Source organism: Copadichromis virginalis, linkage group LG6 (genome assembly GCF_057382275.1).
Source record: "Copadichromis virginalis isolate Kocher_CV1m ecotype Utaka linkage group LG6, C_Virginalis_male_GT1.1, whole genome shotgun sequence".
Lineage (NCBI taxonomy): Eukaryota > Metazoa > Chordata > Actinopteri > Cichliformes > Cichlidae > Copadichromis > Copadichromis virginalis.
In genome coordinates, this window is record NC_140623.1 from 21,456,596 (window position 1) to 21,480,648 (window position 24,053).

General features: G+C 38.6%; 3 protein-coding genes across 7 annotated transcripts; 1 reads left to right on the plus strand and 2 right to left on the minus strand.

Moving 5' to 3' along the window:
- Positions 1 to 538: 538 nt before the first annotated feature.
- On the minus strand, positions 539 to 5,482 carry myoz2b (myozenin 2b). Of its 2 annotated transcripts, XM_085459238.1 has the most exons (6): positions 5,297 to 5,482; positions 4,210 to 4,326; positions 3,172 to 3,338; positions 2,029 to 2,122; positions 1,190 to 1,352; positions 539 to 1,107 (listed from the first exon to the last, which is right to left on the minus strand). In XM_085459238.1, exons 2-6 carry the CDS (start codon positions 4,289 to 4,291, stop codon positions 882 to 884), a joined length of 732 nt encoding a protein of 243 aa, XP_085315364.1. In that variant the 5' UTR covers positions 4,292 to 4,326; positions 5,297 to 5,482; the 3' UTR covers positions 539 to 881. The 2 variants fall into 2 exon arrangements, with proteins under 2 accessions (XP_085315364.1, XP_085315365.1); XM_085459239.1 differs by lacking the exon at positions 4,210 to 4,326 and having other exon boundaries at positions 5,297 to 5,479.
- Positions 5,483 to 6,315: 833 nt separating this feature from the next.
- Positions 6,316 to 23,142, minus strand: synpo2b (synaptopodin 2b). The gene is made up of 3 exons (XM_085459244.1): positions 22,463 to 23,142; positions 19,524 to 21,610; positions 6,316 to 7,635 (listed from the first exon to the last, which is right to left on the minus strand). The coding sequence occupies exons 1-3, from the start codon at positions 23,130 to 23,132 to the stop codon at positions 7,126 to 7,128; spliced, it is 3,267 nt and encodes a 1,088-aa protein (XP_085315370.1). The 5' UTR covers positions 23,133 to 23,142; the 3' UTR covers positions 6,316 to 7,125.
- Positions 10,558 to 16,705, plus strand: LOC146707724 (uncharacterized). 4 transcript variants are annotated; one of them, XM_085459241.1, is made up of 6 exons: positions 10,558 to 10,870; positions 11,775 to 11,835; positions 11,947 to 11,995; positions 13,574 to 13,729; positions 13,933 to 14,025; positions 16,289 to 16,705. In XM_085459241.1, the coding sequence occupies exons 4-6, from the start codon at positions 13,658 to 13,660 to the stop codon at positions 16,601 to 16,603; spliced, it is 480 nt and encodes a 159-aa protein (XP_085315367.1). In that variant the 5' UTR covers positions 10,558 to 10,870; positions 11,775 to 11,835; positions 11,947 to 11,995; positions 13,574 to 13,657; the 3' UTR covers positions 16,604 to 16,705. The 4 variants fall into 4 exon arrangements, with proteins under 4 accessions (XP_085315367.1, XP_085315369.1, XP_085315368.1 ...); XM_085459242.1 differs by lacking the exon at positions 10,558 to 10,870 and having other exon boundaries at positions 11,197 to 11,835; XM_085459243.1 differs by lacking the exons at positions 11,775 to 11,835; positions 11,947 to 11,995.
- Positions 23,143 to 24,053: the final 911 nt, after the last annotated feature.

Consider the following 24,053-nt stretch of genomic DNA (forward strand, 5'->3'; position numbering starts at 1 on the left):
GATACTAAGGAACCCAAAGTATGACAACAAATCCCCCACCATTACCATCCTGATCCTAACCCTGGTCCTCATAGTGTTCACACCAAATTCTGACCCTACCATTCACATGTGGAAGCAGACAACTTGTGACTATTTGAGTTATCGTTGCTTCCTATCATCTTGAAGCAGTCTGCCCATTCTCCCTTGACCTCTGGCATCAACAAGTTATTTTTCCCAGAGAACTGATGGATATCTTCTCATTTCTGGACAGTTCGCTGTGAACTCTAGAGATGGTTGTGTGGGAAAATCTCAGTAGATCGGCAGTTTCTGAAATACTCAGACCAGCTCATATGGCACCAATAACCATGTCACGTTCAAAGTCACCTCTCTTCCCCGTTCTGTTGCTCAGTTTGAACTTCACCAGGTCGTCTTCACCATGTCTATATGCTCATGTGTGCAGAGTCGCTGCCATGTGATTGGCTATTTAGATATTTGTGTTAAAAAACAAATGAACAGGTGTACCTAACAAGAAGAATTATGAATATTACCTAAATAACTTGTTGCATGGCCATTTTTTTCTTGCACCACCAATAAATATATATTTTTTTTTATTTACAATTTATATTCATCACTTCATTCATTTTTCACAATCTTTGTAATTTGCAGATATACTTCAGTATCTCTAGAGACTCCAGAACACATAGGGGTACATTCCATTTACTATTTACATTGTTTTCTTTGACACATGTCTTCAAAGGCAGTAAACATTCTAGTTTAAAGGGTGTCAAACACATGAAACCCTCTCTGTCCATTAAAATCTCTTAAAAAAAAATTAGTGTTACTAATTGGCTGTTTTCTTGTCACAGGCAGCACCAAGCTGGCATCATTTTGCATAAAATCATCTACAGGTCATCAGACTCTGGCACTGAGATGGGCTCCAGGGTAATAGTGGGTAAAATCAGATGGGTGCCCTCAGATATCCATCCTTGGGCTGTCCTGTTGAAGGTGGGTCTCTTCAACCCCGCATCCTGGAGCTCTGGGTATCTGGGGGGGTTCAGGTCCACTTCAGGTAGTTTAAATGTGATTCCTCTGGAAACTTTCTCAAATCCACCAAATGGAGTGGCAACCCTGTAATTAAGATCAGTTTATGACTGTCAGTCTTTGTTGTGCTCAGCTCTAATTCATTAAAACAGACTCGTAGTTTTCTCACCGGTTGAAGCATTTGTATTCAGGAAGCTCTGACCGTGGGTCTGCTGCTGGCATTTTTAGTTTGAGAGTTTCAGCGAGGTCAGGGTCACGGAGCAGGGCCTCCTCCCATGGGGAGTGATATGACTTGTGTGTAGCTGTGGGATTTAACTTCTCAGTAGTCGTTACTGTGAAGGAGGAAAGAAGAATCAGTCAAGGGCGATCATAATCTGGGTTATTGTTTGAACAGAATGATCCGTCAGCCTGCTTTGCTTTTACGTGTTAACTCTGAGCTGTTTTCTTGAGCCATTATGTTTTAGAGTGGACAGGCTTATGAATAGATACTGCGCTTAGACAACACTTAACACAGGCACACTGAGTTGTCCATCAATATGATCTGAGGCCTTAAAAATAGCACATAGTTGAAGCGTGTGCTCATCATGTAATGTGTCGACATGAGATGATATTGTGCTCAAGGGTTTTTAGAGGAGGCACAGGACTCTGCTGTCAAAATAATACAATTAAATAACGCTTTTAAAGCTGCCCATAAAGCTGTTGTCCTGTTCTGGAAATCGGTTGCCATAAGATAAGACCAGCTGTTATGAATCTATGATAGCAGTTGTTATTATTATGACATCATTACATAATCAGTAGCTTTTATTTGACTGTGCAGTCTTATCGGCTGAATTTCAGACTCATGTACAGAGGAGCAAATGTAAAACAGAGTAATCCATCTTAAAACTACATCTTTGATTATGATTGTTTTATTTATTTATTTATTTTTGCATTACCATATTTAGATCCTCATTTAATTCACTGTTGGATAAAACAAGAACAGCCTGACTTACTAAGCTGCATAATTACCTGAATCTTTTTTTTCAGCATTAGCAATGTTTCCATTGGCTGGCGGCTCCACTTTTATTTCCACAGAGTGTGTATTCATGTTCAAAATATCATTCTGCAAAACAGAATAAAGTGCATCATTGGGTTAAAATATCAGTTGTGTAGCTACATGTTGAACTGCTAACATCTATTGCTGCTTTTTGTGTCACGCACATTAACAGCAAAGTGCCTGAGCAGCCTCTCAGAAGACTTGCCCGCAGGATGTAAAAGGCACGAGGCACATGTCTCTGTTATCATCCATGTCTTACCACACTCTTTGTTAAGAGCAAATATCCTGATAAATGTGTGCAGGCACCTTTACAGATTTTCTTTTTTTTTTTTTTTTTTTTTTCTTTTTTGGCCTGTCCCGTTTGGCTCTTTTGCCATCAGAATTATTGCCTAAAGGCAAAGAAAGATGCCCAACGGATTTACTTTACCAAACTGACCATCCCAGCCTTGCCGTAATGGTCCATTTGATTCACCTTTTATTGTTTATTTTATTTTCACTTACTGAATATGGGACAGACTTGACTGGGGGAAAGAAGGGGAGAAAGAAAGAGGGAAAGAGAAACAGCTGAGAAGAGGGACGGGGGAGAAGGGCAAAAGACAAAAACCAACAGAACGGGCAGAGAAAAAAAAATGCATATATCAATCACCTGGATCACCTGCTGAGAAAGAAAAAAGAAAGCAAGCAGAAGAGAACAAGAGTAATAGAATAAACAACATCACAATGATATATGGGAATATGACAGTAAATACTAAATGTTAAACATTATTGTGCAGCACATAAGATCAACAGAACACAGTGTGCTTTGAGGTAGGAGCCAAAAAGGGTGTAGTTTGTGGGTGTGATCACCCGTGTGTACACCTGTGAGCATGGACGCGCTTGTTTTTTGTTTTTTAAAAGGTTCCTTCATGTAATAATCTGCTAGAGGGTGTGGGGGGGCCACAGCCCCGTCCTCCAGGGCGTGAAGCAGGTGTGGAGGAGATCAAAACTCCAGACATCCAGAGGCCCCCAGAACACAAGAGACCAAGGAAGACCAACAGATTTTCTTTAAACCAAATCCTGGAACTTCAGAGAGAGATAATGAATAAAAAGTAAGTAAAACAAACAAGTCGACTTACACTGAGCAGCGCATTTGCTTCGTTTTGAATACTTTCAAACGTGTATTTGTCAGATCTTCTCTGGCGCATTTTGAAAAGCCGAGAACCTCTGTTGGAAAGCAGAGATAACTCCTCCAACATGATGTCTTTAGGAGTGCTGAGCTTCTTTCCAAGGTCCATAACGTAACCTGCCCAACAACAAAGTTGAAAAGATGGGGAAAAAGCAGTCTGTTATGTAGTTTAATGTATTCATTACATTTTGCATAATAGTGATGAGGCAATATTTTTTTTGATATTCCAGTATTTTACTGTATGTACTTTAAGTTTTAACTTTGAATTTTAATTTTCACTGATAACTGATGTTTTGCTATAAATGAGAGAGTGCAGGCAAAGGTTCCTGGTTTATGTCAATGCCACAATAAAAACTACATTCATGAGTACATAAATAACAATATTAGTTTGTATCTATGTTAGATGCATATTCCTGCAGACATTTGTGTACTAAAGTAGGAATGGATGGGATTAACAGTGGCCACTGGCTTGTTTTCCCATAAACCCGTCCAGGAGATCATTGCAGCACTGGTTTTAAAGGTGAAAATGTGGGACAGAAAGTATAAATATACACAACGTAATGTCAGTTTATCGGCCTGGCTAGGTTTAGGCAAGCTCATAAGATAGCATTATATGAGTCACAAAATGTATAATTTCAATTCTGTGAGCTCTGCCATGGAAAACAAATTGTCCCCATTGTACTTGTACTTGTACAATAGTTTTGGCTGTACGTGATGCTCCGTTATCCACGTGTACAGACAGAATGTACCCCAGCTGTCACAGACCTTCACGTTTCCCAAGCAGCAGTTGGCCCTCACAACCTCCCTCCCTGACACCCACCCAAAAATAGACCTTTGGAAATGACAAAAACATAGCCACCATAGGTATAAATCACCCTTTTGCTGATTTATGGTAGTCGCTGGAGAGCAGCCTTGACATTTTGAACTCTGATAACAACGAATTTTCTCTTGTGTTTTTGTCTGCCGAGCCTCAGCTCTAATATCATACCGCTGGTACCCTGGACCTCTCGGCATATAGCTGTGGCACACTTCTTCCTCTCTCCAGCAGGCATTGTACAGAATTGTGACATTGTGGCTTTGGCGAGATGAGAAGAACTCAGGAGGACTGGAAACACATACAGGACACAGGATGTAGTTGTTCTGCCAGAATCATAAAGTTTTATTTTCTGCTCATAGGTTGATGAGTTTATAAATATAAGGCCATGTATGAAATGGAGAGTATTTAAAGATCTCTAAATAAAACTCAAAATATATTCATTCAGTGTTCGTTCTGTTCCTGTTTTGGTACATAATAAAATTCACAGACATGAGACATGTATAGTTTTTGAGTCTCTAACGTCTGTGTCCCATTTGCTGTTTGCATATCGATGATTTGAACAGTATACTGCTCATGTCATTTTATAATAAACTCTGAAGGTGCCACATTTAAAGACTGCAGCATATTGCATAACCTATAAAGCTCCATTGTACATGCATTAGTGCCATACACGCAATTCTTAAATCTCTGGTGGTCACTGCACCAGTTTTTCAGTATGTGAGCTAACATTAGTGGCATCGCTTTTAATGCTGCGTAAAGGTCAAGGATGAATATGTGTCCTAAGTTTGCATGCGTAGCTGGACACAATCATTGTCCTGCAGAGCCAAATAAAACTGCTCAAGCATGAGACCAAAAATATTTTTCTCTGTAGCTGGTGTTTTGTGTATTTTTAGGTTTACTTTGTTGCTAAATTCAGAATGAGATCAAAGATGGTACAGCTCTAAAAATGCTTTTTAGAAACTCTGAAATGTTGAATAACTCTGCTGTGCCCTATGCCGTTGACTTTGGAAGAACTGTATTAAAAAAAATGTTAAAAGTAAAAAGAAAGACGATCAATGGGATTCTCAATGCAAAAATATATCCAATGCTCTGATAAACTCCTAAACACACATGCAGCCATTTAGAAAACATAAATGTTAGATGGTGTCAAATTTAATTGTTTTTAAATTTTAAAAGAAGTGCTGTGTTAACGTTATTAGAGCATAATTAAAAATACATCACATATTCACAAAATAAGCTTGATAAGGCTTGTCCATACCTGTGATGGTCGTCCTGTATCCTTGAAGAGGAGACACGGAGGCTCAGGGGTCAACTTACAGTAGGTAGTTTGATCTTCCCTGATCTTCACACTCCTGGACACTAAAGCCAAACTGTGAGTGTGTCTCTGGGTCTGTTGTGACTGGAATGCAGCTTACATCAATAGGCTAAATTTAACCTGCCAAACACTCAAAACCAATCTCAAACACCATGGGGCAAGGATCGCTATCATAGAGAGAGGGGGGAGGATGGACAGCACACACACCCACTCAGTGAGATTTTGTTTGGTGCCTCTCCTGTCTCTCGACGCCTTATATTCGACATGTCTCTGTGGGCTGACATAACCTCTGAGGTACCATGCCTTCATGTTAGGGAAGCTGTTAATGTTGCGTGCGCACTTCTGTCTCCAAACTGAGTTGTGTTACTATTGTTATGTGTAATTACTGACTCTGGATAATGATAAACAGATAAGAGAGGGGTGTTAAAGGGGTGATGGAGTATTGCCAAGAAGGGTTTTATATCAAAGTCATTATCCTTGCAGTTGAAGCTGTTGCAGTGCTGAAGATATTCTGACCGTTAAATCTTTTTCAAAGTCTGTGAAGTTTAAAATAGGAATAAGGCTGAAACCCTGTCAACTCAGTATTTTAACCCTTTAAAGCCTGAACCATGAAATAATTGCCAGAAAATTCTAATCTAAAAATGGAGCGTTTATTGAACCATCTGACAAAATTGTTAAAAAAATTAATTACATTTTATTTTCTATATATAAATTTGCATCATATTTCCTACATCCGCCATTAAAAAAAAAGCTTAAAAATGTATCCTGCAATTTATACCATTTTTTCAGGGGGAAAACCGGCATCAGCTGCATGTGATATTATCCTATAATCTGAATTTAAAAAGGCAAAACAGAGAAATGAAAAAGACTATATCTACTCTTCAAGAGTCAAATTTTACAATAAAAGATTGATATCAGGAACTTCTGAGAAACAAATTAAATTCAAATAACAACACTAAAAGTGTGTTTTAATCTGTTTTATTTCTTGTGTTTCAAAAGTGAAAACAGTGATATTGTACACGGTAAGAGCCCAACTTTAAATTTGCACGCGTCACGTGGAAACTCTGGCACTCAAGGACAGCATCTGCTTCTGTTAACACTTAAACACCACACAGTGTCTGATCAAAGGTGGGAAACTTTGCATTTATTCATGCAGGATTCATTCCTATTAAAAGATCAACAAAATAAAAGCAAATAAGCCAACACACAGTTTGTCACTTTAAATAACACTTTCCTTAAGGCACACACACTGATTGTAAGCTTACAACTTTTCTGGCAATGCATTGCAAAAGATAAAATAGGAACCATATGATGTCTGAAAAACACAAAAGTCAATAAAGTGAATGAGATTATTGGAAATGGTTACTTGTGTAATCGCCACTGCATTACTACTGAGAAAAAATCTGATTATTATAGGATGAGTGATATAATACTGTTTGGATGACACTCTGGTGGCACAATAGCAACATTTCCCATGAAAGCTGAGCTCATATCTCACACAATCGTCACAGTATGTTCTTGCTTTAAACCAAATGATTTTTTCATGCAATCAACATAATTATCCATCCCGTCATAAATGCAAAACCAACATAACAAATGGCTTAAACTGTGCCAAAGCCTTACCCTCATTTTTCGACATACAGTACTCCATCTCCTAGTGACAAATAACAATTCTCTGCATTTCATGTTTTCTATACTCTGAAGGAAAATCTGTGCCTTACAATGTTAATATCATTTATTATTTCTCTTTCTCTGATATCTGACTTCATCTATTAACTTCGCTGAAATGCACTGTACACAGGAGAGCACTTTGTTGGACTGAAGCCTTGTGCCATTTGCCCAATACTGGCCCTAAGAGGCTGGGCAGGTCTGAAGGGAGGCCCATAGAAGGCTGGTTTCTCAGGTGAGAATGTCCTGCTCTTGGTAAGAATGTGAAAAGCTGGGGCCTCATGATGATAATGACTCTTACTGACAGGTGCAGGATCAAGAGATACCCTGCGTTTCCATTCTTCTGGAGGCTCTGGCAGAGATCCCCGGTGCTTTGCAGCTTTGGCATTAGTAGCTGCAGATGAGGGGAGAAACAAAAAGGCTTCATCCACAGAGCCAATAGGGCTTCTTGATGCTGCCTCCCATGGTGTAAGTGGTTTGTGGACTTTTTCTTGGAATGATGTTTGCCTCTGTATTGGCAGTACCCCGGGTGTGCTCACTGGTGACAGATGTCCAGGAGAAGGCATTGAACTCAGTCTCTGAGGCAGGCTCAGCGAACGACTTCTACCAAATCCCTAAAAGAAAAGCACAAACTTGTTGGCTGGAGTGACAGCAGCATTGCAGACTCTGCTGCCACCATCTGGCTTCTCTGAAACCTGGAGAGCTAATGCTTTTGAAGTGTATTCATATTTTAAGTGTAATAAAATGTGTGTTACTCTTCTCTAAAATAAAAAAAGACTTACTGAATAAAGATTATCCTTGAATTGTCCTATGACAAAACATTACCATTATGTGAATGTTTGAGCCCTAAGAGTGTCAGGTATTGAAACTATTAGTTTCGATGCTAGGGGTGGGAATACTATCAAATGCCTCAAATAAAGAACAGCATGTAGGATTGAGTTGCACCAGTTACCCTGGTATAAAAGTCTAAATAAGGACTTAGACCTCTGATATTTCTTAAGTCATTACCTTTGCTCGAAATTAGGAACCCTGTTTTTGTGATTGACTTGAGTTGACCTATAATGCTGTCTTTCTTGTCAAGCATTGTTGTATATTTGATATTGTTGTGGCTTCACTCTAGCTGTTCTGTTCTGAGTCTTTTTAAACTTTTTATTTCTTGCATCTGTCCTTGCTTAGAAAAGTGTTTTAACAGCCCACGAGAGCACTTTGTACTTCGTGGGTGATGCCTCAACAGAAATGGTTTACTCAATATTGCCTGCAGAAGCTAAAGAAACCAATGCATGTATTTGATGTTGCACACCTGTGGTAAGTGTAGCTATAATTGCTCTGCTGGTATACTTGTGTCTCTGCACACAGAAGAAGGAATACATTGATGCATTTGAAATCTTGTTCATGTTTATGTCTTTAGCTCTGTGAAATAAATTAACGTAAAGATACTTTATTACTTTACCAAATCCATCTTGACTGTCTGTTCTTTGATAGTTTTTTTATGTCATTTTTTGGTCATTTTATTACATTTTCCTTTTTACACTTCCACAGAGCAAGGGCAGAAGTAGTGTTAATGTTTTGAGGTCCCCCCCGTTTTTCCGTCTTTTTTTGATTGATTAAATATGCCTTACATTGTCTTTTAAAAAGTGCAGATTCCACATTACAAAGCAATTTCAGATTTGTAGAATATTTTGAGGTTTTATTTGTTTTTTCTATGAATCCTGTTAAAATGTTTTAGTGAAAACAAATGGACATGGTTAATATCAATATTAGTAGCAAATGGACAATTTCACTTGTGTAAAAGTCATATATATCTGAATTTTAGGAATTATTCAGACTAAATGAAGAAGATTTCCGAACTTACCTGCTGCTGGTTCAAGCACCTTGAAACAAGTACAGTGTTAATGCCATTGAAAAGACAGGGGAAAAAACTTGGAACTACTGGAACTATTTCCTCTGCCTCTAGAATTTGCATAAGAATTACAATTTTTTTAAATTACTTATTTTATTTTTTTTTATTATTTTTTTTAGTTTGAACAAGTATTTATGTTATGGGTCTATTTCTAAAGGCACTCTAATAGGGTTTTTAATGCAATAAAAACAAACAAAACATTTAGCTACACGTAAGTATGTCAAAATTTTAATTTAATAACTTTTCTGGAAAAAAACCAACAACTTGAAACTGAGAAAATAACTTGAAATTTTAAGTTATAAAATCAAAATTTTGAGATGATAACCTGTAATTGGGACTATAAATGTTTTTTTGAAAAAAAAAAGTAAAACTATTTTGTTTTTGCTTTTTTCAGTGGCAGAAACAAGCTTCTATATAGCTCTCATCAGATTAAAGGTAGACAGAGTCATGCTGTAAACTGTGTGACTGGATAACTCTCTAACTCTCTTTTTCATTGTCACAAACTCCTGAAGTCAACTGAATGTAGCATTTTTCATATTGCCTGTAATCTGCATACTATAGTATTTAGCAAGTTTGTGAGCTTATCCAAATACACTTTCCCTCTCACACACACAGGACAAGGAAAAAGACAATTCTTAAGAGAAAGAAATGTAAACTTAAATGTGCAATTTTACATGTGACCTGTAGAGGTCCACAGAATTGGGATGAGCTTGGAAGCACTTTAAAACATCAATATTTTTCAGTATTTAAAAGAACTTATATACAACAGCTGCTACTAAAATATGTTTGATTTTGAACCCTGTATAGCAAAGATCTTTCAAAATCTGCAATAGCACTATATTTTAAGTTCATACTTTAATAAACTACTTACTTTATATGCTTTAATACTATTATCATGTGCTAACACTATTATCACTGCCTACGTGTGTTAGATTAGTGTTATTAATATGACGATATTTGAATTAATAAGACATTGTATGTTAGAAGGTTGTGTTTGTTTTTCATGATCTTTTATTTATCCAGGTAAAAGTCTCATTGAGATTAAAATCTCTTTTCCAAGTGAGACTTGGCCAAGAGGACAAATGTATATAATTGAATGAATAGTGGAATTGTAAAGCGCTTTGGGTGCCTAGAAAAGCGCTATTCATTATTATTGCAATCCATCATTATTATTATTATTATTATTATTATTATTATTATTATTATTATTATTATTATTATTATTATTATATTTTTCATGCATATCATCTGATGCCTGGGCCACTATTTAGTCCAATTTCATAAATAACTATTTTGCATGTTAACATTTTTTTACTTGTATTTTAAGCTGACTTCTGAATAAACTAAACTGAATTTAATTTAATTGAACTGGTAACTATAATAAAGGTGTTTGTTGCATAATTATGGCTGTAACTAGACTGAGAGAGAGAGAGAGATTGATGTCAATCAAATGCTATTTCTACATGAAATAAGCAAAAAAGTTTATTAATGTGTATAGTTTCTCAATAGAAAACAGGAACACTAAAAAGGTAAGGAGATGTTTTGTGATTGCTGTATCTTTAATCAGCGATAATAAGTTAAGGGTATATGAAACCACTGAAAATGCTCAAAGCTTTAGTTAATTCTACTCTGTCTCTACACTCAAAAAAGTCAACTAAGGCAGTTGTTTGATTAATTCAATAGACATTTGTCTATTTAACATGAACATATTGAGTTTAGGTTTTTAAATCATTATCAGTTGTTGGTTTAACATAAAATAACAAAAAGTTTAATGAACTAGATTTGCATTCTTCAGTTCAATTAAATGTAATTATTTTAAATCAACAACTCTAAAACCGATGCCTAGTGCGCATGCTCAAACTTCCCAAAAGTGAAGAGGCGGGAACGCGGAGAAGTTATATGTGTTCAGTGGACTGCCATTTCCCTCTGCGGAATCTTCCACAATACAGGTAAGTAATAAATAACTCAAAATATCTTAGTCAAACGAAGTTGTTTTGTCCATTAATTGTTTAACAATGTTTTTAATTCCAAATGTGTAAGTTGTCATTAGACAGCGGGAGTGGAGCAAATACAGTGAAAATCTGGTATTAGACGGTGCCAATCGGTATCGTCTAATACCTGATTTATAATCCGCTCTGGGTATATTTATACTATTATTAGCATTTCCACTTCATTGTTTTTCTTTTTTTTTTTTTTTTTACCCGTTTTTGCAGTTAGTCTTATAGTGTTTTTAGCGGTTATTGATATGTTTAATTCAATATTTAACACGTTCGTAATTCACTTTCAAAGTAAATGAAGTTAGCTAAAGCTAGTATGGTTGTCTCATTGAACTTCTACCTAGCTCTGTTAGCATTCACTTTGGTTTTAAATGACGGTTATTGCAAGACATGGTCTTTGTTCACTTTTTTTATTATCATTTGCATTTTTTCTTTCTTTCTTTCTTTCTCTCTCCTTTTATTTTAAGCATTCGGCCTCTCACAGTAATGCAAGTTAAACTAGCATGCGCGATTTGCTAAATATTAGCTGTGTCCAAATTCAGGGGCTGCATCCTTCGAATTGACTTGATGCTAGTACATGGGAAAAAGAGCATAAACACGAGGTCAGAGGAAAAGGCAATGGCGGATAGTTATGAAAATTGCCTGTCGGACCTATACCGCAACTACCAGCATCTTTATTGCATAGTGTGAAACACTGCTATTACATTTGGCAACAGATTGGATATTTATCTGTGAATTTTTTATTGCAAGAGGTATTTATATGTATTTGTATTTTTTTTATACATTTGCAACAAAGTAAAAAAAAATCCACTGTGGAATTTTTATAAAATAATTTTTTCTGTTTTCTTTACCATAGTAACACCACAAAGAAAGCTGACCCCTTTTTCTGATTGTTTGTGCCTCCTCTTTAATACATGGTAAGCCTTTTACCATCATATATTTTTTATGATAGTTTTATGATTTAATCAAAGTGAAAAAAAGGTGCCAATAAAACTATCCTTAAAACTGCTTTTCTTTTTTTCTTTCAGTGACTTGTATGTGGCAGTGCAAGCGTTGTTCCATCAGGGAGAGTAGTAGGTACAATTATTGAAACACTGTACAGGGCTCGCAAAATGGCTAGCCCGACGTCCCAGGGCTAGCGATTTTTCCAGTCGGGCTACCAAAATCTATCTCTGCCCTGCCCGTCGGGCTGTCATAAGAAGGAAAAATATATGTCAATGCTTCTGCATTCTTTCGGAAATGTAGCTGGGTAATTATGTCATTGGCATTGGTGAGCCACTCTCAATATGTGACATATTGAAATCGCGTTTGAATTTGCGCTTGTTTTTTGCTTTCACTTTGCAATCGCGCGACCTGTGTATAGAGAGCGACAGCACTGATCTGTGAGTGATGATAATTTGTGCACCAATTCCTCTGACATCGTCTTATCAATCGTTAGCTTACTATGCAAACATGACAAGTGAAATCTCCCGCAGCTTAAACATGTGAGAGGTTGATCGCGCAGACAATCGCTGAGTGTTATGTGAGTGCGTGTGTAAAAGCAGCAGGATATTAATTGTAGTTCTGCTTAGCCAAATAAGACAGGTCAGGGTGAAGAAGTGACAGCCAAAGAAAAGCTTACCACAAAACGGAAAAGTTATGACAAATCAGACTATAAGGCAAAAAGAAAGTGCAGCTTTATGGTTTCATGGACAAAAGAATTTCTGTGGCTGCAACATGACGAGCTATATAACCGGGGCTGCACATAAGTGGTCCGCAAGTGCGTATTTGCTGTCAAAATAAAAAACGCGCACAAGATAAGAAGTTGCAACGCGTGTTTGCATACATAAGATTTTCTGGAGGAGGACATATTTGTTTAGAACTCTTAAATATGTCGAAGAAGCTCCTTTAAGCAATTACTTTGGTTTTCCTCCACCTCCAAAGAAATGTCAGAAGGAGTCCGAACCACAAAAGAAGCGCGTATTCTCGCAAAAGTGGTTGCAGGAGGTGAGCTGGCTTCAAACAAATGATGAACACACAGATGTGGTGCAGAATGTGCCGTGAAAATCCCACTCTAGCGGACAAAAACAGTGCCTTTTATATGGATGCAAACGTGCGTTGCAACTTCTTATCTGTTGCGCGTCTTTTATTTTGACAGCGAATGCGCACATGCGGACCACTTATGTGCACCCGTGTAAATAACATAATGTTCTGCCGGGTGTGTTGTTGGTTTTCCCTCGATTTCTGAGTCGACAAGCGCCTTTGTTACTGGGACCAGTCATTTTAAGAAAGGCCCCCATTAGAAATGGATTATTGCTCAGTCTGCAATATCTTTCCCAGAACAAACACCAATTGCAAATAATATACTAAAAATAAACCTGAAAAATCTGTTTAGAACAGCATACTGTGTTGCAAAGAGTGAACTACCACTGGTGCAATTTAGCAGTCTTTGCAAACTTCAAAAAGCAAATGGCCTAGATCTTGGTTCCACTTGCCTCTTACTTGTGACTTTAGTGGAAATTTCAAATTCAGTATCTGACACAGACTGATTCATGTCCTACACAGACAGCACTGATGTCTGCATGGTCTTCTAAAAGCAGCTTTAGTCAGCTTAGATGTGAAGTGAGTGAAATATACAGTTGCGTTTTTAATCAATGTATTTGTTCTCTATTGCAGATTGAGAAGGAGTTTCTGCGAATCACCACAAAGCCTCTGCTATCTACTTTCTTTGCCGAGCTTGACCAATACGCGCCACGCTTAATGGAAATCTTTCTGACCAAAGGAGGGACACGTGGAAAGAAAATAAGAGGTCTCATGCTTGCCATCTCCAAGGTTTGTATTAGGATTGAGTAGACTTTGTCATAGGCAGCAAAAATAACTTTTATTTGGAGATGAAGTTGTCAATTTTGTTTCGGCTTAACAAGTGGTACATGCCAGGTTCTAACCTAAAGAATAATTATGCAAGTTAACTGATTACCCTAGCTTTAAGAAAAACAGACTGGTTTTGGCTCATATTATCTCCTCCTCCTCTCCAGCATGACAACATCCATACCAGACGAGCATGCATCTTGAAGTCTTTGTGCATCCACCTAAACGAAGACTATGAGAAGTTAATAAAGGAGTACTTGGTGAGCCATTGTGACAGCATGTTGTCTGTAACATTCTCATACAAATTGTGACGTTGCCTCAAATGCAAATCATTAAAATTAAAATTTTGAGATTAGCAACAAGACACCTGGTATTGGGGAAAGGATGTCTTGAATACCAAACAGTATTAAGCGTTGCAATAAAGAATTTCTGGAATTTGGTATTGGAAGGAAAGAAATTTATGCCTACTTAAACTTGATACACAAACATACAATGCATTTAACATGCATCAAGACTATATTGCTTTTGAATCTGTACTTGGATTAAAACAAGTCCTGTTGTTTTTTCATTGTTATGGTCATCAGTATTTGTAAATAGAAATGTCTATGAACTTTGAGCTGTTTAGTACTAACACTTCTATACCTGTTTTATTTTAGCAGCTGAGTTAGCCTTTTCTCGAGTCCTGTCCCCCTAAGTTACTCTTGCTACGTCCGACAAACAAATGGTTTCCTCTGCGCACCAATGGGTACCCGAATGTGCGAGCAGACATGCTTCATAATGTTCGGTACATTTACCTGGGAATGGGGCCATACACACTGTTTAATCCATTCACGTTGTTTTTGACTTTGTGAATGGAAAGAACACAACTCCTCCAGACACAATCTCTCGGCGTATCGGTGGGCACACCGCTTCTCCATCTTGCTTGAGGTTAATGTTTGTCAGACACAGTAACGGTTGCTATAATGTGTAATTGGACAATGGCCCTTTCGGGGGAGGGGCCGGTGAGAGGTCAATAGCTAGGTTTCATTTGACGTAGACGTGACGTCGACGTAAAGCGCGAAATTTGACTGGCGGTCGGAAGTGAAAAAGATAAGCGCAAAATCACAGACAGACAGTACGCAAAATGCCTATGTCCTGTTGTGTTTACGGATGCTCCAGTAGGTCGACCAGAGAAACTGATAAACGGTATTTTAGGGTACCAAAAATAGCCCAACGAAGAGGAGAAAAATGGAAAATTCTAACCGAAAAACGTAGGAAAAAATGGATTTTAAATTTACGTTTACAGTCGGGAGGAGCAGAGTCTGCCAATGCCCGTGTCTGCAGCGACCACTTCGTCAGAGGTAATGTTATGTTTGCAAACGAACTTATTAGCATTAGGTAGTCGTTAAATTCTCGTTTACTTAGTGCTTTTAAGTTAGTAGTCTAATATTGACTTGATTGGGACTATAGGCTGCCCAAGTGCTTTGGATGACGAAGAGTCGGAGGACTGGGCTCCGACGGTCAATCTCGGCTACGAACGAAAACCCAGATCGGAATCAGTTCTCAAACGAGAGAAAAGAATGAAGCTTAAGGCAGAACAGCATCGATGTGCAGAGGCGATTTTGGATATGCAACAGACGGCTGAGAGCCCGGATTTGAGCCTAGTGACAGTGGAGAACAGGCTACTAACCCTGCCATACAATTGCAATGAGCTGCAATCACTTCTCCATCCTCCTTTGCAATTACCCAAGTCTTCAGAGGTGTCTCGTTAGACCGCTGAGAATGGTTTACCTTGAAACAAACAACTGTCACTCTAACGAAGTCCTAAGGATGTGGCATGTTTGTTGACGTTAAAGCTAGCTTGACTGTGACTTCGTAAGTGAGGGCTCACTTGACCGCAGTAAAGCCGCTACCGCTAACTTTTAGCGTGTTTAAGATAAAGCAATATAAGAACAAACACTCACCCTTGCAAACACCAAACTGTATCCATCACGGAGACGTTTTGTTCCAAGGTTGTGGACCCACCCGCTGACAAAAAAATTGTACGCCTCCAGACTCTTGAAAGCTTTCATTTGCTGCCTAGTGTAGTAAGAAGTCTGGAGGACCAAGTAGTTGGTGATATCCACAGCCTCGATAGTAGGCAAATCCTTTACTTCTGTGGTGTATTCGGACATTTTCACGTCCGATATATTTTTTAACTATCTGTTTATATCTCTCCCGAGAAACGGGGTCTAAAGTTGCACAATAGCTGCTCTCCTGACTCTCCACAGTGTCCTCCATGTTTACTTCCGCCCTCCACTCAAAAATCGCGCTGCCTCCGCACGTCATCAGAACCACGTGACCGCAACCCAACTATTACGCCACCTCTTTTGACATGAGAGGTGTATTTTATAATTTATGTATTGGAGTAATTACTAACAACTACTTTAGTGGTGTAATTTTCTGTTTATTACTTTGACTACTTGGATTTTATGAACAGCATAGAAACAGTTGTTTAAACAATCTCTTAAATTTTACTTTGTTGTCTTATACTTTTTCATGTAGGATACGGACAGCGAGGCAAAAAGCTGCATGGAGCAAACTGTGATGGAGGTGTACGTCATCCAGAAGGAGGGTGCTGAACCTGAAGATGACCCAGAGGACGTTGGTGTCGTGATTGAGGGTGTGGAGGCTAACACTGATTTGGGTAACATTGCACAAGCATGTGCTCTGTTGTTTGGACTCATATACCGTTTGAACCTGAGCTACCCACCAGAACTTAAATGCACCTTTGAAGTCCTCCAGAAGATACTTTTAAATCTTGATGGACAAAAGCTGTCTTCAAAGGTACAGTTTCTGAAAAACAAGCTTATGGGGTGAGAGCACTTGAAAATGACTGATAGGTCTTGAATGGTTCATTGGTGCAATGGTGATTTCCAATATATAATGTTAATATTTGAGTTGTTTATATTTTTTTTCTTTCATTTAAAACATTTTTTTTAAGTTTTTGGATTCTCTCTGTTGGGCAATTCACCTTTTATACAGCACTGCAGATGATTTTTGTTTGTCCTTATATAGATGGCTCAAAATGGATCAGAAGTACTGACAGAAGTACTATGTTGTGTTTATGTATCAAGGTCCTGTAAAGTTTAAGACCACTGCCACCTGTTAAGTTCACTGTATTATTGTTTCCATTTTGCTTGCTAGCATGTTTTAAAACACAGCAAAACTATATTGCTAGCTGTGGAGGACTGCAACCAAAATTAAAAAAATAAATACAGAAATATAAAAATTGGTCAAACTAATAATTATTTCAATGAGATACACCAAACAAATATAGATTTTCATCACCTATGGAATTTTTTGTTGTTGTTGTATTGCCCCCAAAATATTTCTAATTATTTTATTTTATTTTTCCAAATTCACACAATTCGATTTTGTCACATGTTTTAACTTGCCAAGTGGGAGATGTATTTTTATCTTTTAGTTTAATTTTTTAAAATGCAGTCGATATATTGAGCAAATTTTGCATCTGTTTTTAGTTGTGGAAGCTTTGGTTCCAACATATTACCTATGTAAGTAAGTATTCTAACATTTTACCTTTTGAAGTATATGCTTGCAGGTGTACAAAAATGGTAAGCTTTTATATTGTCCACTAAATCCAGTTAATAAAGATAATGTTATCATAATCTGATTGTGACTTTTTTTGTAAAGTAGTGGGTTTCTAAATGTGTAACAAATGTAAACAAATCTAATTGAAATAATTTGGTTGAAATGAGTGAAATCATTGCCTTGATTAACAAAGTAGTTGTTGAAACAACAAGATTTAATTCTGTTTTCCTAAACTTTTTAAATTGTGTAGAATGAATTAAAACAAATTTCACTCTACATACTTAAATAAATCACTTCAAATCAATGTAAGTATAATATGTTGATCCAACGTAATCTGATTACATTAAACCACCAAATGCTAAATGTGTTGGTTTGACATGATCGAAAAGGGTTTATTGTACTTGGTTAAATTGTGTGCAAAAAGGGTGCCATGATTAAATTGTGTTCATCCAACAACAGATTTTTTTGAGTGTAGTTATACATTTGAAAAAAATGCCTCTTTGCTGTATACAGATAATATATTATTTATCATGACGGAAGCTAATGACTTGCTGTCCATGAATGTTTAGAATAGCAAAATCAAATTCTGCTTTTGAGGGGGCTGAGATTATAGTTCCAGACTTTCAACATTCAGAGATTAAGATCGAAAAGCTGTAACACACAAATACAGTTAAGTTTGAAAGATTAGGTCGTAATTGCTAAAAGTGCAACAAGATTGAGCCACTTATGTGCAAAAGTGTGAGGCAGTGAGAAAGACAAAGGAGAAAGGAAATAGGGAAATTGTTCACAACACACATATGAAGTACACAAGTAGGAGGAAAGAGAAATTTAATAGCATGATAGTGCCGAGTACAAGAAGTGCAAACACTGACATGTCAGAAAGATGAGGGGATAAAGATTTGCAGTAGATGTTTTCGTGAAACCGTAGCAGAACATTCAAATTTCTATGATATTTTGCTCATTTTTTCCATCAAGGATGAGGATATAGAATTTCTGATGAAATTTCTGACAGTTGAATAACTGGCCATGTTGAAAAATACCCACATAAAAAACATTTTTAGAATATTTTAGTCATCAGGTCACAACCAAAATGAATGCTTTTTGCTGCTCTAATGCCATCAAAGTCTGGAATGAGGCTGAAGCAAATGCAAATTGTTTCCCCAAACACACATGAGTATTATAAGTATAAGTTGTAAAAATCAGTTATCATTAACTTGAATAAAAGATTAAACAATCTAATTTGATAGGGGTAAATATCTATCTATCTATCTATCTATCTATCTATCTATCTATCTATCTATCTATCTATATATATATATATATATATAGCGAGAGAGAGAGAGAGAGAGAGAGAGAGAGAGAGAGAGAGAGAGAGAGAGAGAGATAATAAACATTATGTGTTTGTTTTGTATTGTCTGGGGTTTCATGGGTTCCTATCTCAGCATGCAAATTTGCAGGTGATCTATTTTCTTAAAAAAACCCAAAAAACCCAAAATAAGATATTGTAGCAGAACAGGACTCTCTGCACACATTATTGCACATGACAAGAATCTACATTATTTTGTTTTGCTTTTCCCTTTTTCTCCAATTGTCAGGGACATTATGTTATGTGCTAATGTGTTTATTTGTTGTACTTTATGTTGAATTTATCTGTCACAGATTTAAAAGAGCTTAACTGTACCTTAAGTTGTTTCCTTACATTGCCAGCTAAACAGATCTCTATAGCTGCAAATTATTCCAGTTGAGGCCTACGTTTAGTGCAAAGGACTCTATATTTCCACCTGTTAAGACACATTAGAGGCTGCCAAGTTGCAGATAACTATGTAATTACTGTCTCAGTGTTGACTATACCAAAACAAGACCATATACAGTACAAGAATTAATGTAGCATGGCTACAGGTTTCCAGTGTTTGCTTGTCACCACTGGCTTCTTAGCAGAAAACTTTGGCCAAGGAGCCAATTGACGTGCGCCTCTAGCAATAAGAGATGCAGGAGAGAAAGCTGAAGCTATGCTGTCAGCAGCAGATGGCTGCTGGGAAGATGTGCTTGCAGGTCTGGCGCTGTGTGCTGGCTTTTTGGTTAAGCGATGGGCTGCAGGTGCTGCAGTGTGCTTTTTATCCACGTGCTTGTCAATTGCAAGAGGCTCAGCCAATCTTGTGTTTTGGGCAGAAGAACTTTGGGAACTTACCGATCCAGGTGACTTAGTTGGGACTTCTGCCTTGCTTTCAACAGCAAGCTCAGAGGCATTATAAGGAGAAGTGGCAGAGGCAACCCTAAGTTTAAGGTTTTTGGTAACCTCGAACTTTGACACTGGGGCTGGTTTGGGACTGGGGGTGGGGCTGGGGGTGGGGGTGGGGCTTTTGGTTCCAGGCACCACATTATATTTGAACAGTGATGAGTTCAACTGATAAGGCTGATGTTTCATTATATCTAAAGAGTTGAGTTGCTTGGGGGCTGATTTAGATTTCTCTTTGGTCTTGACATTGACTTTTGGGCTTGTGGAAGGGGGTTGTTTGGCTGCAGCATAGAAAGGAGAAAGAAGGGGATTGTAGGATAATGGAGGTGGGGCTCGAATATTCGATGAATACCTCCAAGAGTTCGGGAGGGATGAGGTCAGGGAGGGGGATCTGATTTTGTTTGCTTGCACTGTTTCAGCATCAACAATGAACTTCTCCATACGGGACTGTCTTTTGGCAAACAATTCTGCACCTTTTCCAGTCATAGCTGGGCCATCACCAGCCCAACTGGTACCTCCGTCTGAGATCCGACCCTTTGGAGAAAACTGTGGTGCTTTTGACAAGTGGATATATGACTTCCCTGCTTGTGGTGGGCAAGAGGCAATTGAGTGTGAAGTGCTGTCTGCCTTGTTCTTTGAGCGTGAAGTTGGATACTGTGGTCTGTAAGTAGGACTGTGGGCCTGCATACTCACAGGGGATCGTTGCTGCTGTTGACTCCAGCTATTTGTGGTTGGCTGCAGATGAAGCTGAGAAGAGCTGTCCGGAGCCCAGGCATTAGTAGGTGTTTGAAGTGTTGCCTGAGTTTGATCTGGTGCCCAGCGGTTGGCCATCTGTTGAAGCTGAGCCCAGTCTTGTTGCTGTAAGTAATTCTGACTATGAGGACCCACGGGACTGTGCGAAGGTTGTGAAACCGGACTTCTTGGCGGAATATTGGGCTCGCTGGAGGGGCTCCTTCTCATCCATGGTGGACAGTTTGGGTTGAGGGTGGGTTTTGGGGCTACTGGAGGGGGATTCTTGAGTTTTATTGTTCTGGGTTGCATGAAATTACAAGCTTCAGCACCTAGACTAAAACAGTCCTCCTCCGAATCAATATAAGACCTCCTTTCCCCTTTGTTTTGAGTGTGAAGATCTGAATATTGTGCCCGCACAGATGACTGTTTATTAGTGGCTTTCTGTTTTGATTCTGGTAGGATGCCAGTTTTGATGGCTGGCACAGATATTCGCTCATCTCTTGAGGCTATTATGTCTCCAGTTGGAGACCAAACCTGTGGGTTAGTGTTAATAGGCACAGGTACTTTAAATCTTGTTTGGTGTTTCTTTGTAACTGGAACAACACTCCCAGGTATGGGGGTAGAACTTGGGCTATCTTGAAATCCTAGAAAAGGCCTTGCAGTTCTGTTTGGTACCAAGGGTTTTGGTACATTGGACAGATGGTTCATGTCCTGGAAATCTTCTTGGTATTCTCCATGCTGCTTGAGATTTGCATTCATATAACTCTGATCTGCCTGATCAGCATGCGCGTACATTTCCTCAGTGTCGTAAATTTGCTGTGCTTGTTCACAGGCAGGTTCTGTTAATACTTCCACAGGTAATCCTTCACTCCTCAGTTTTTCATGCTCGGTAACAATTTCATCTATTCGTTTGCGCCGCTGAGCAAACATCAAAACTCCCTTCCCTTTTGTCTCTGGTAGAGCATCCATTTCTTGAACACTTCCCCAATTCAGACTCAAATTGTGCTGCTGCTGATAAAGAGAATACTGCTCCTCTAACTCTGAATCACTGGTGGCCACAAAGTTATACCCGGCTGATCTAACTTCTTCAGCCCCCTCCTCTATTTGGTCTTCACTGTCAACCTTGTTGTCACCAGTTCCGTAACTCACAAGCGTAAACTTCTTGACTCTCTGCCGGCGTTTTTTGAACAGCAGGGCTCCCTTATTTTGGGGGTTTGGCGCATCGGTTAGAAGCCGAGCAATTCTCTTGCATTTAGACTTGGTCTCCTTGACATGCCTTTCTGACTGGCTCTCGCTGCGACTGAGCCCTGAGACAAAGAAAAAAATGAAGGGAGGGACAGAAAGAGAACGAGGGTGAGAGGAGAAGGAGGAGGAGGAAGGAGAGAGATTAAAACAAGAAGAAGCTGAACCATAAAACATAGGAAAATGTGGATTGTAATGTTTTTTGTTTACACTGTACTCAATTGGTCAATTTTCAGTAAAGTAAAAAAAAAAAAAAAGCTATGGGACTGATAATGCCATTAGTATAAGCAACTAATGGAAGCATGACAGGTAAGACACAATTTCAGATCCCCCTGCTGAAGCAAGCACACTAATAAAAGCATCATATTTACTTACAGCTAACTTAGGGGGCATCCATAAGGCAAGAAAAGTGAGGAGCTCATTTTCCACTGCAGTCAAGGCTTACGATCGGAAAAGGGATCGGGTGACAGGCCAGGGTGACACATGCTGGTGTCTGTCAAATTTGTTTCTGCCAGCCTCATCATATGGTCATATTTTATTCTTATCCTGCTCTGACTAATAAAGCCATGGGTATTCTCCCAGTAAGTCCACTTCAAATAGACCCTGTGTTACAGCATGAAAAAACAGCAGCACCCATTGTGCTTTGTCAAAGTTATTTATCAATTAAGTTAGGTCTTTTGATTCACATACCAGCTACAGTAAATACAGCCAAAGGTAACTTTTTAAAAACTTTATTCACTGACTGTAATGTGTGCCTCAGCTGGCTGAATTTAAAGTAACTAAATAATATCTTAACTGTTCACAAATCTTATTAAATCATTTTAAATCTTAGAAAAAAAACAACCTTTCTGCTGCTGTGCAGTTTGCAGTACTACCTTGACTGACACATAAAAGGAGGGTAGAAGATCGATACTTACGTGTGTACTTTGCCCTCTGCCTGTCTGGTCTGCACAGATCTGTGTCAGACTCCGAGTTCCACTTCTCTGCCTGCTCAGCACCCTCATCTGAAATTCCAAAGGAGACAGAAGCAGGAGGTGCTTCACTGCTCCCTCCTTCCTCTGAAGATTCAAGCTTGCTGTTTCCAGTCTCTGGGCCTTTTCTATTACTGGCTCCCGTGGGCTGTCCTGTGGTCAGGGTCAAGGCCATGGTCATATCAGCAGCACAGCCAAGAGAGGAGAAAGAAGACTGGGAATGTGGCCGTGATATCTTGCCAGCATGATCCTCTGAGTCTGTGCACTCTGGATGCAGGGATGTTTGTGAGGTTTGGATGTGAGGAGACTCTCTCGACTCACTAAGGTAGATGTCATCCTCTTCCTGATATGATACTTCTTCTTCACTTCCACTAAGTTCAGGCGGGGACTGTTGCTCACCTGCAGATTCCCATTCTTGAAGGTGTTCTGGGGAGTCAGGGTCATACTTGGAGATATAAGTACTTTCTGGCTCTAACAGGTACTCTGCTTCGCTGACTTCATCTTCATTGTGGGACTCTACCACAGACCCAGACACATAAATCTCCTGGGACCCATCTGAACCTGACCAGGGGGCCAAGTTACCACTCTGCTCTTGGTCTTCCGTTTCTGGTTCCATCTCTAGTAGTGTTTCACAATATCCCTGGTTTCACCAGCAATACCTTCATTAAGACAAGGACAAACAACTTAAGGCTAATTAATCTTTTCCCTTTAGGTATATATATCTCAATATAACAAACTATTTCAGCACACATATAACTATATAGCATGCCCCTGAAGGTCCACCCTTGGCTACAATTCATGTTTTCTGTTCAGCTCAAGAGATTTTTAGCATTCAGTGACCTTTGTGACATTAGTGGTTACCATGTTATTTCCTAAATTATTCCTATCCCCAATAGGAAGTGCAGCTCTGCTTTGGCAGTTTCAACAGGGCTGCCATTGCTGTAAATGGAATGGTATGTATTATCATGAGGGAAACAGCATTCACATCCAAGAGCATAAGCAAAACAATTGGTGGCTGTTTTCCGAACTTGTGTTTATACAGAGATTTCTTTTCCCTCCGCTGCCGTCATCTGTCACAACAACCAAAATCTCTGTCAGCCTCTCCATGTAAGAACTAAATCCAAGACACCAGTCCTCCTTCCCTTCCTTCAAAGACATTGTTTATTTTGTCACATGCTTTTTTTGTTTGTTTCTTAGCTTGTTTTTTGGTAATCAGTTGTTATATCACAACTGAGAAAATGACTATGAAGAAAAATCTGTCCTTTTCAAAACAGCTGTAAAAGACAGTCAGAGCAGGGCTCAGACAGGGGGAGAGCTGTTTGTAGAGCAGGAGGGAGCACTAAAAATAGTTTTTTACTGACAATATAAATCTTTTATTGTAAATTAAAACATTTCCTGACATTCACCAAGAGGTGGCACTCTAACACTGTGACTCAACATCCATACTCTTCAATAAGCCTTTGTTTATTCAAATTAAAGTCAGTACGAGCTGTAGAAACTTCACACTGTGTAGTCCCACGCTGTACACTATGCATAC

Excerpts from the sequence above, each read along its gene's own strand:
- synpo2b (XM_085459244.1), bottom strand. The coding sequence starts at position 23,132 with ATGGAACCAGAAACGGAAGACCAAGAGCAGAGTGGTAACTTGGCCCCC. Across the intron at positions 21,611-22,462 it reads GCAGAGGGCAAAGTACACAC|GGCTCAGTCGCAGCGAGAGC; the intron begins GTAAGTATCGAT and ends TCTTTGTCTCAG. Across the intron at positions 7,636-19,523 it reads CAACTAAGTCACCTGGATCG|GGATTTGGTAGAAGTCGTTC; the intron begins GTAAGTTCCCAA and ends CTTTTCTTTTAG.
- LOC146707724 (XM_085459240.1), top strand. The coding sequence starts at position 13,472 with ATGTCTGCATGGTCTTCTAAAAGCAGCTTTAGTCAGCTTAGATGTGAA. Across the intron at positions 13,730-13,932 it reads TCATGCTTGCCATCTCCAAG|CATGACAACATCCATACCAG; the intron begins GTTTGTATTAGG and ends CCTCCTCTCCAG. Across the intron at positions 14,026-16,288 it reads AGTTAATAAAGGAGTACTTG|GATACGGACAGCGAGGCAAA; the intron begins GTGAGCCATTGT and ends TTTTTCATGTAG.
- myoz2b (XM_085459238.1), bottom strand. The coding sequence starts at position 4,291 with ATGTCACAATTCTGTACAATGCCTGCTGGAGAGAGGAAGAAGTGTGCC. Across the intron at positions 1,353-2,028 it reads TGCTGAAAAAAAAGATTCAG|TAACGACTACTGAGAAGTTA; the intron begins GTAATTATGCAG and ends CCTCCTTCACAG. Across the intron at positions 1,108-1,189 it reads GAATACAAATGCTTCAACCG|GGTTGCCACTCCATTTGGTG; the intron begins GTGAGAAAACTA and ends TCTTAATTACAG.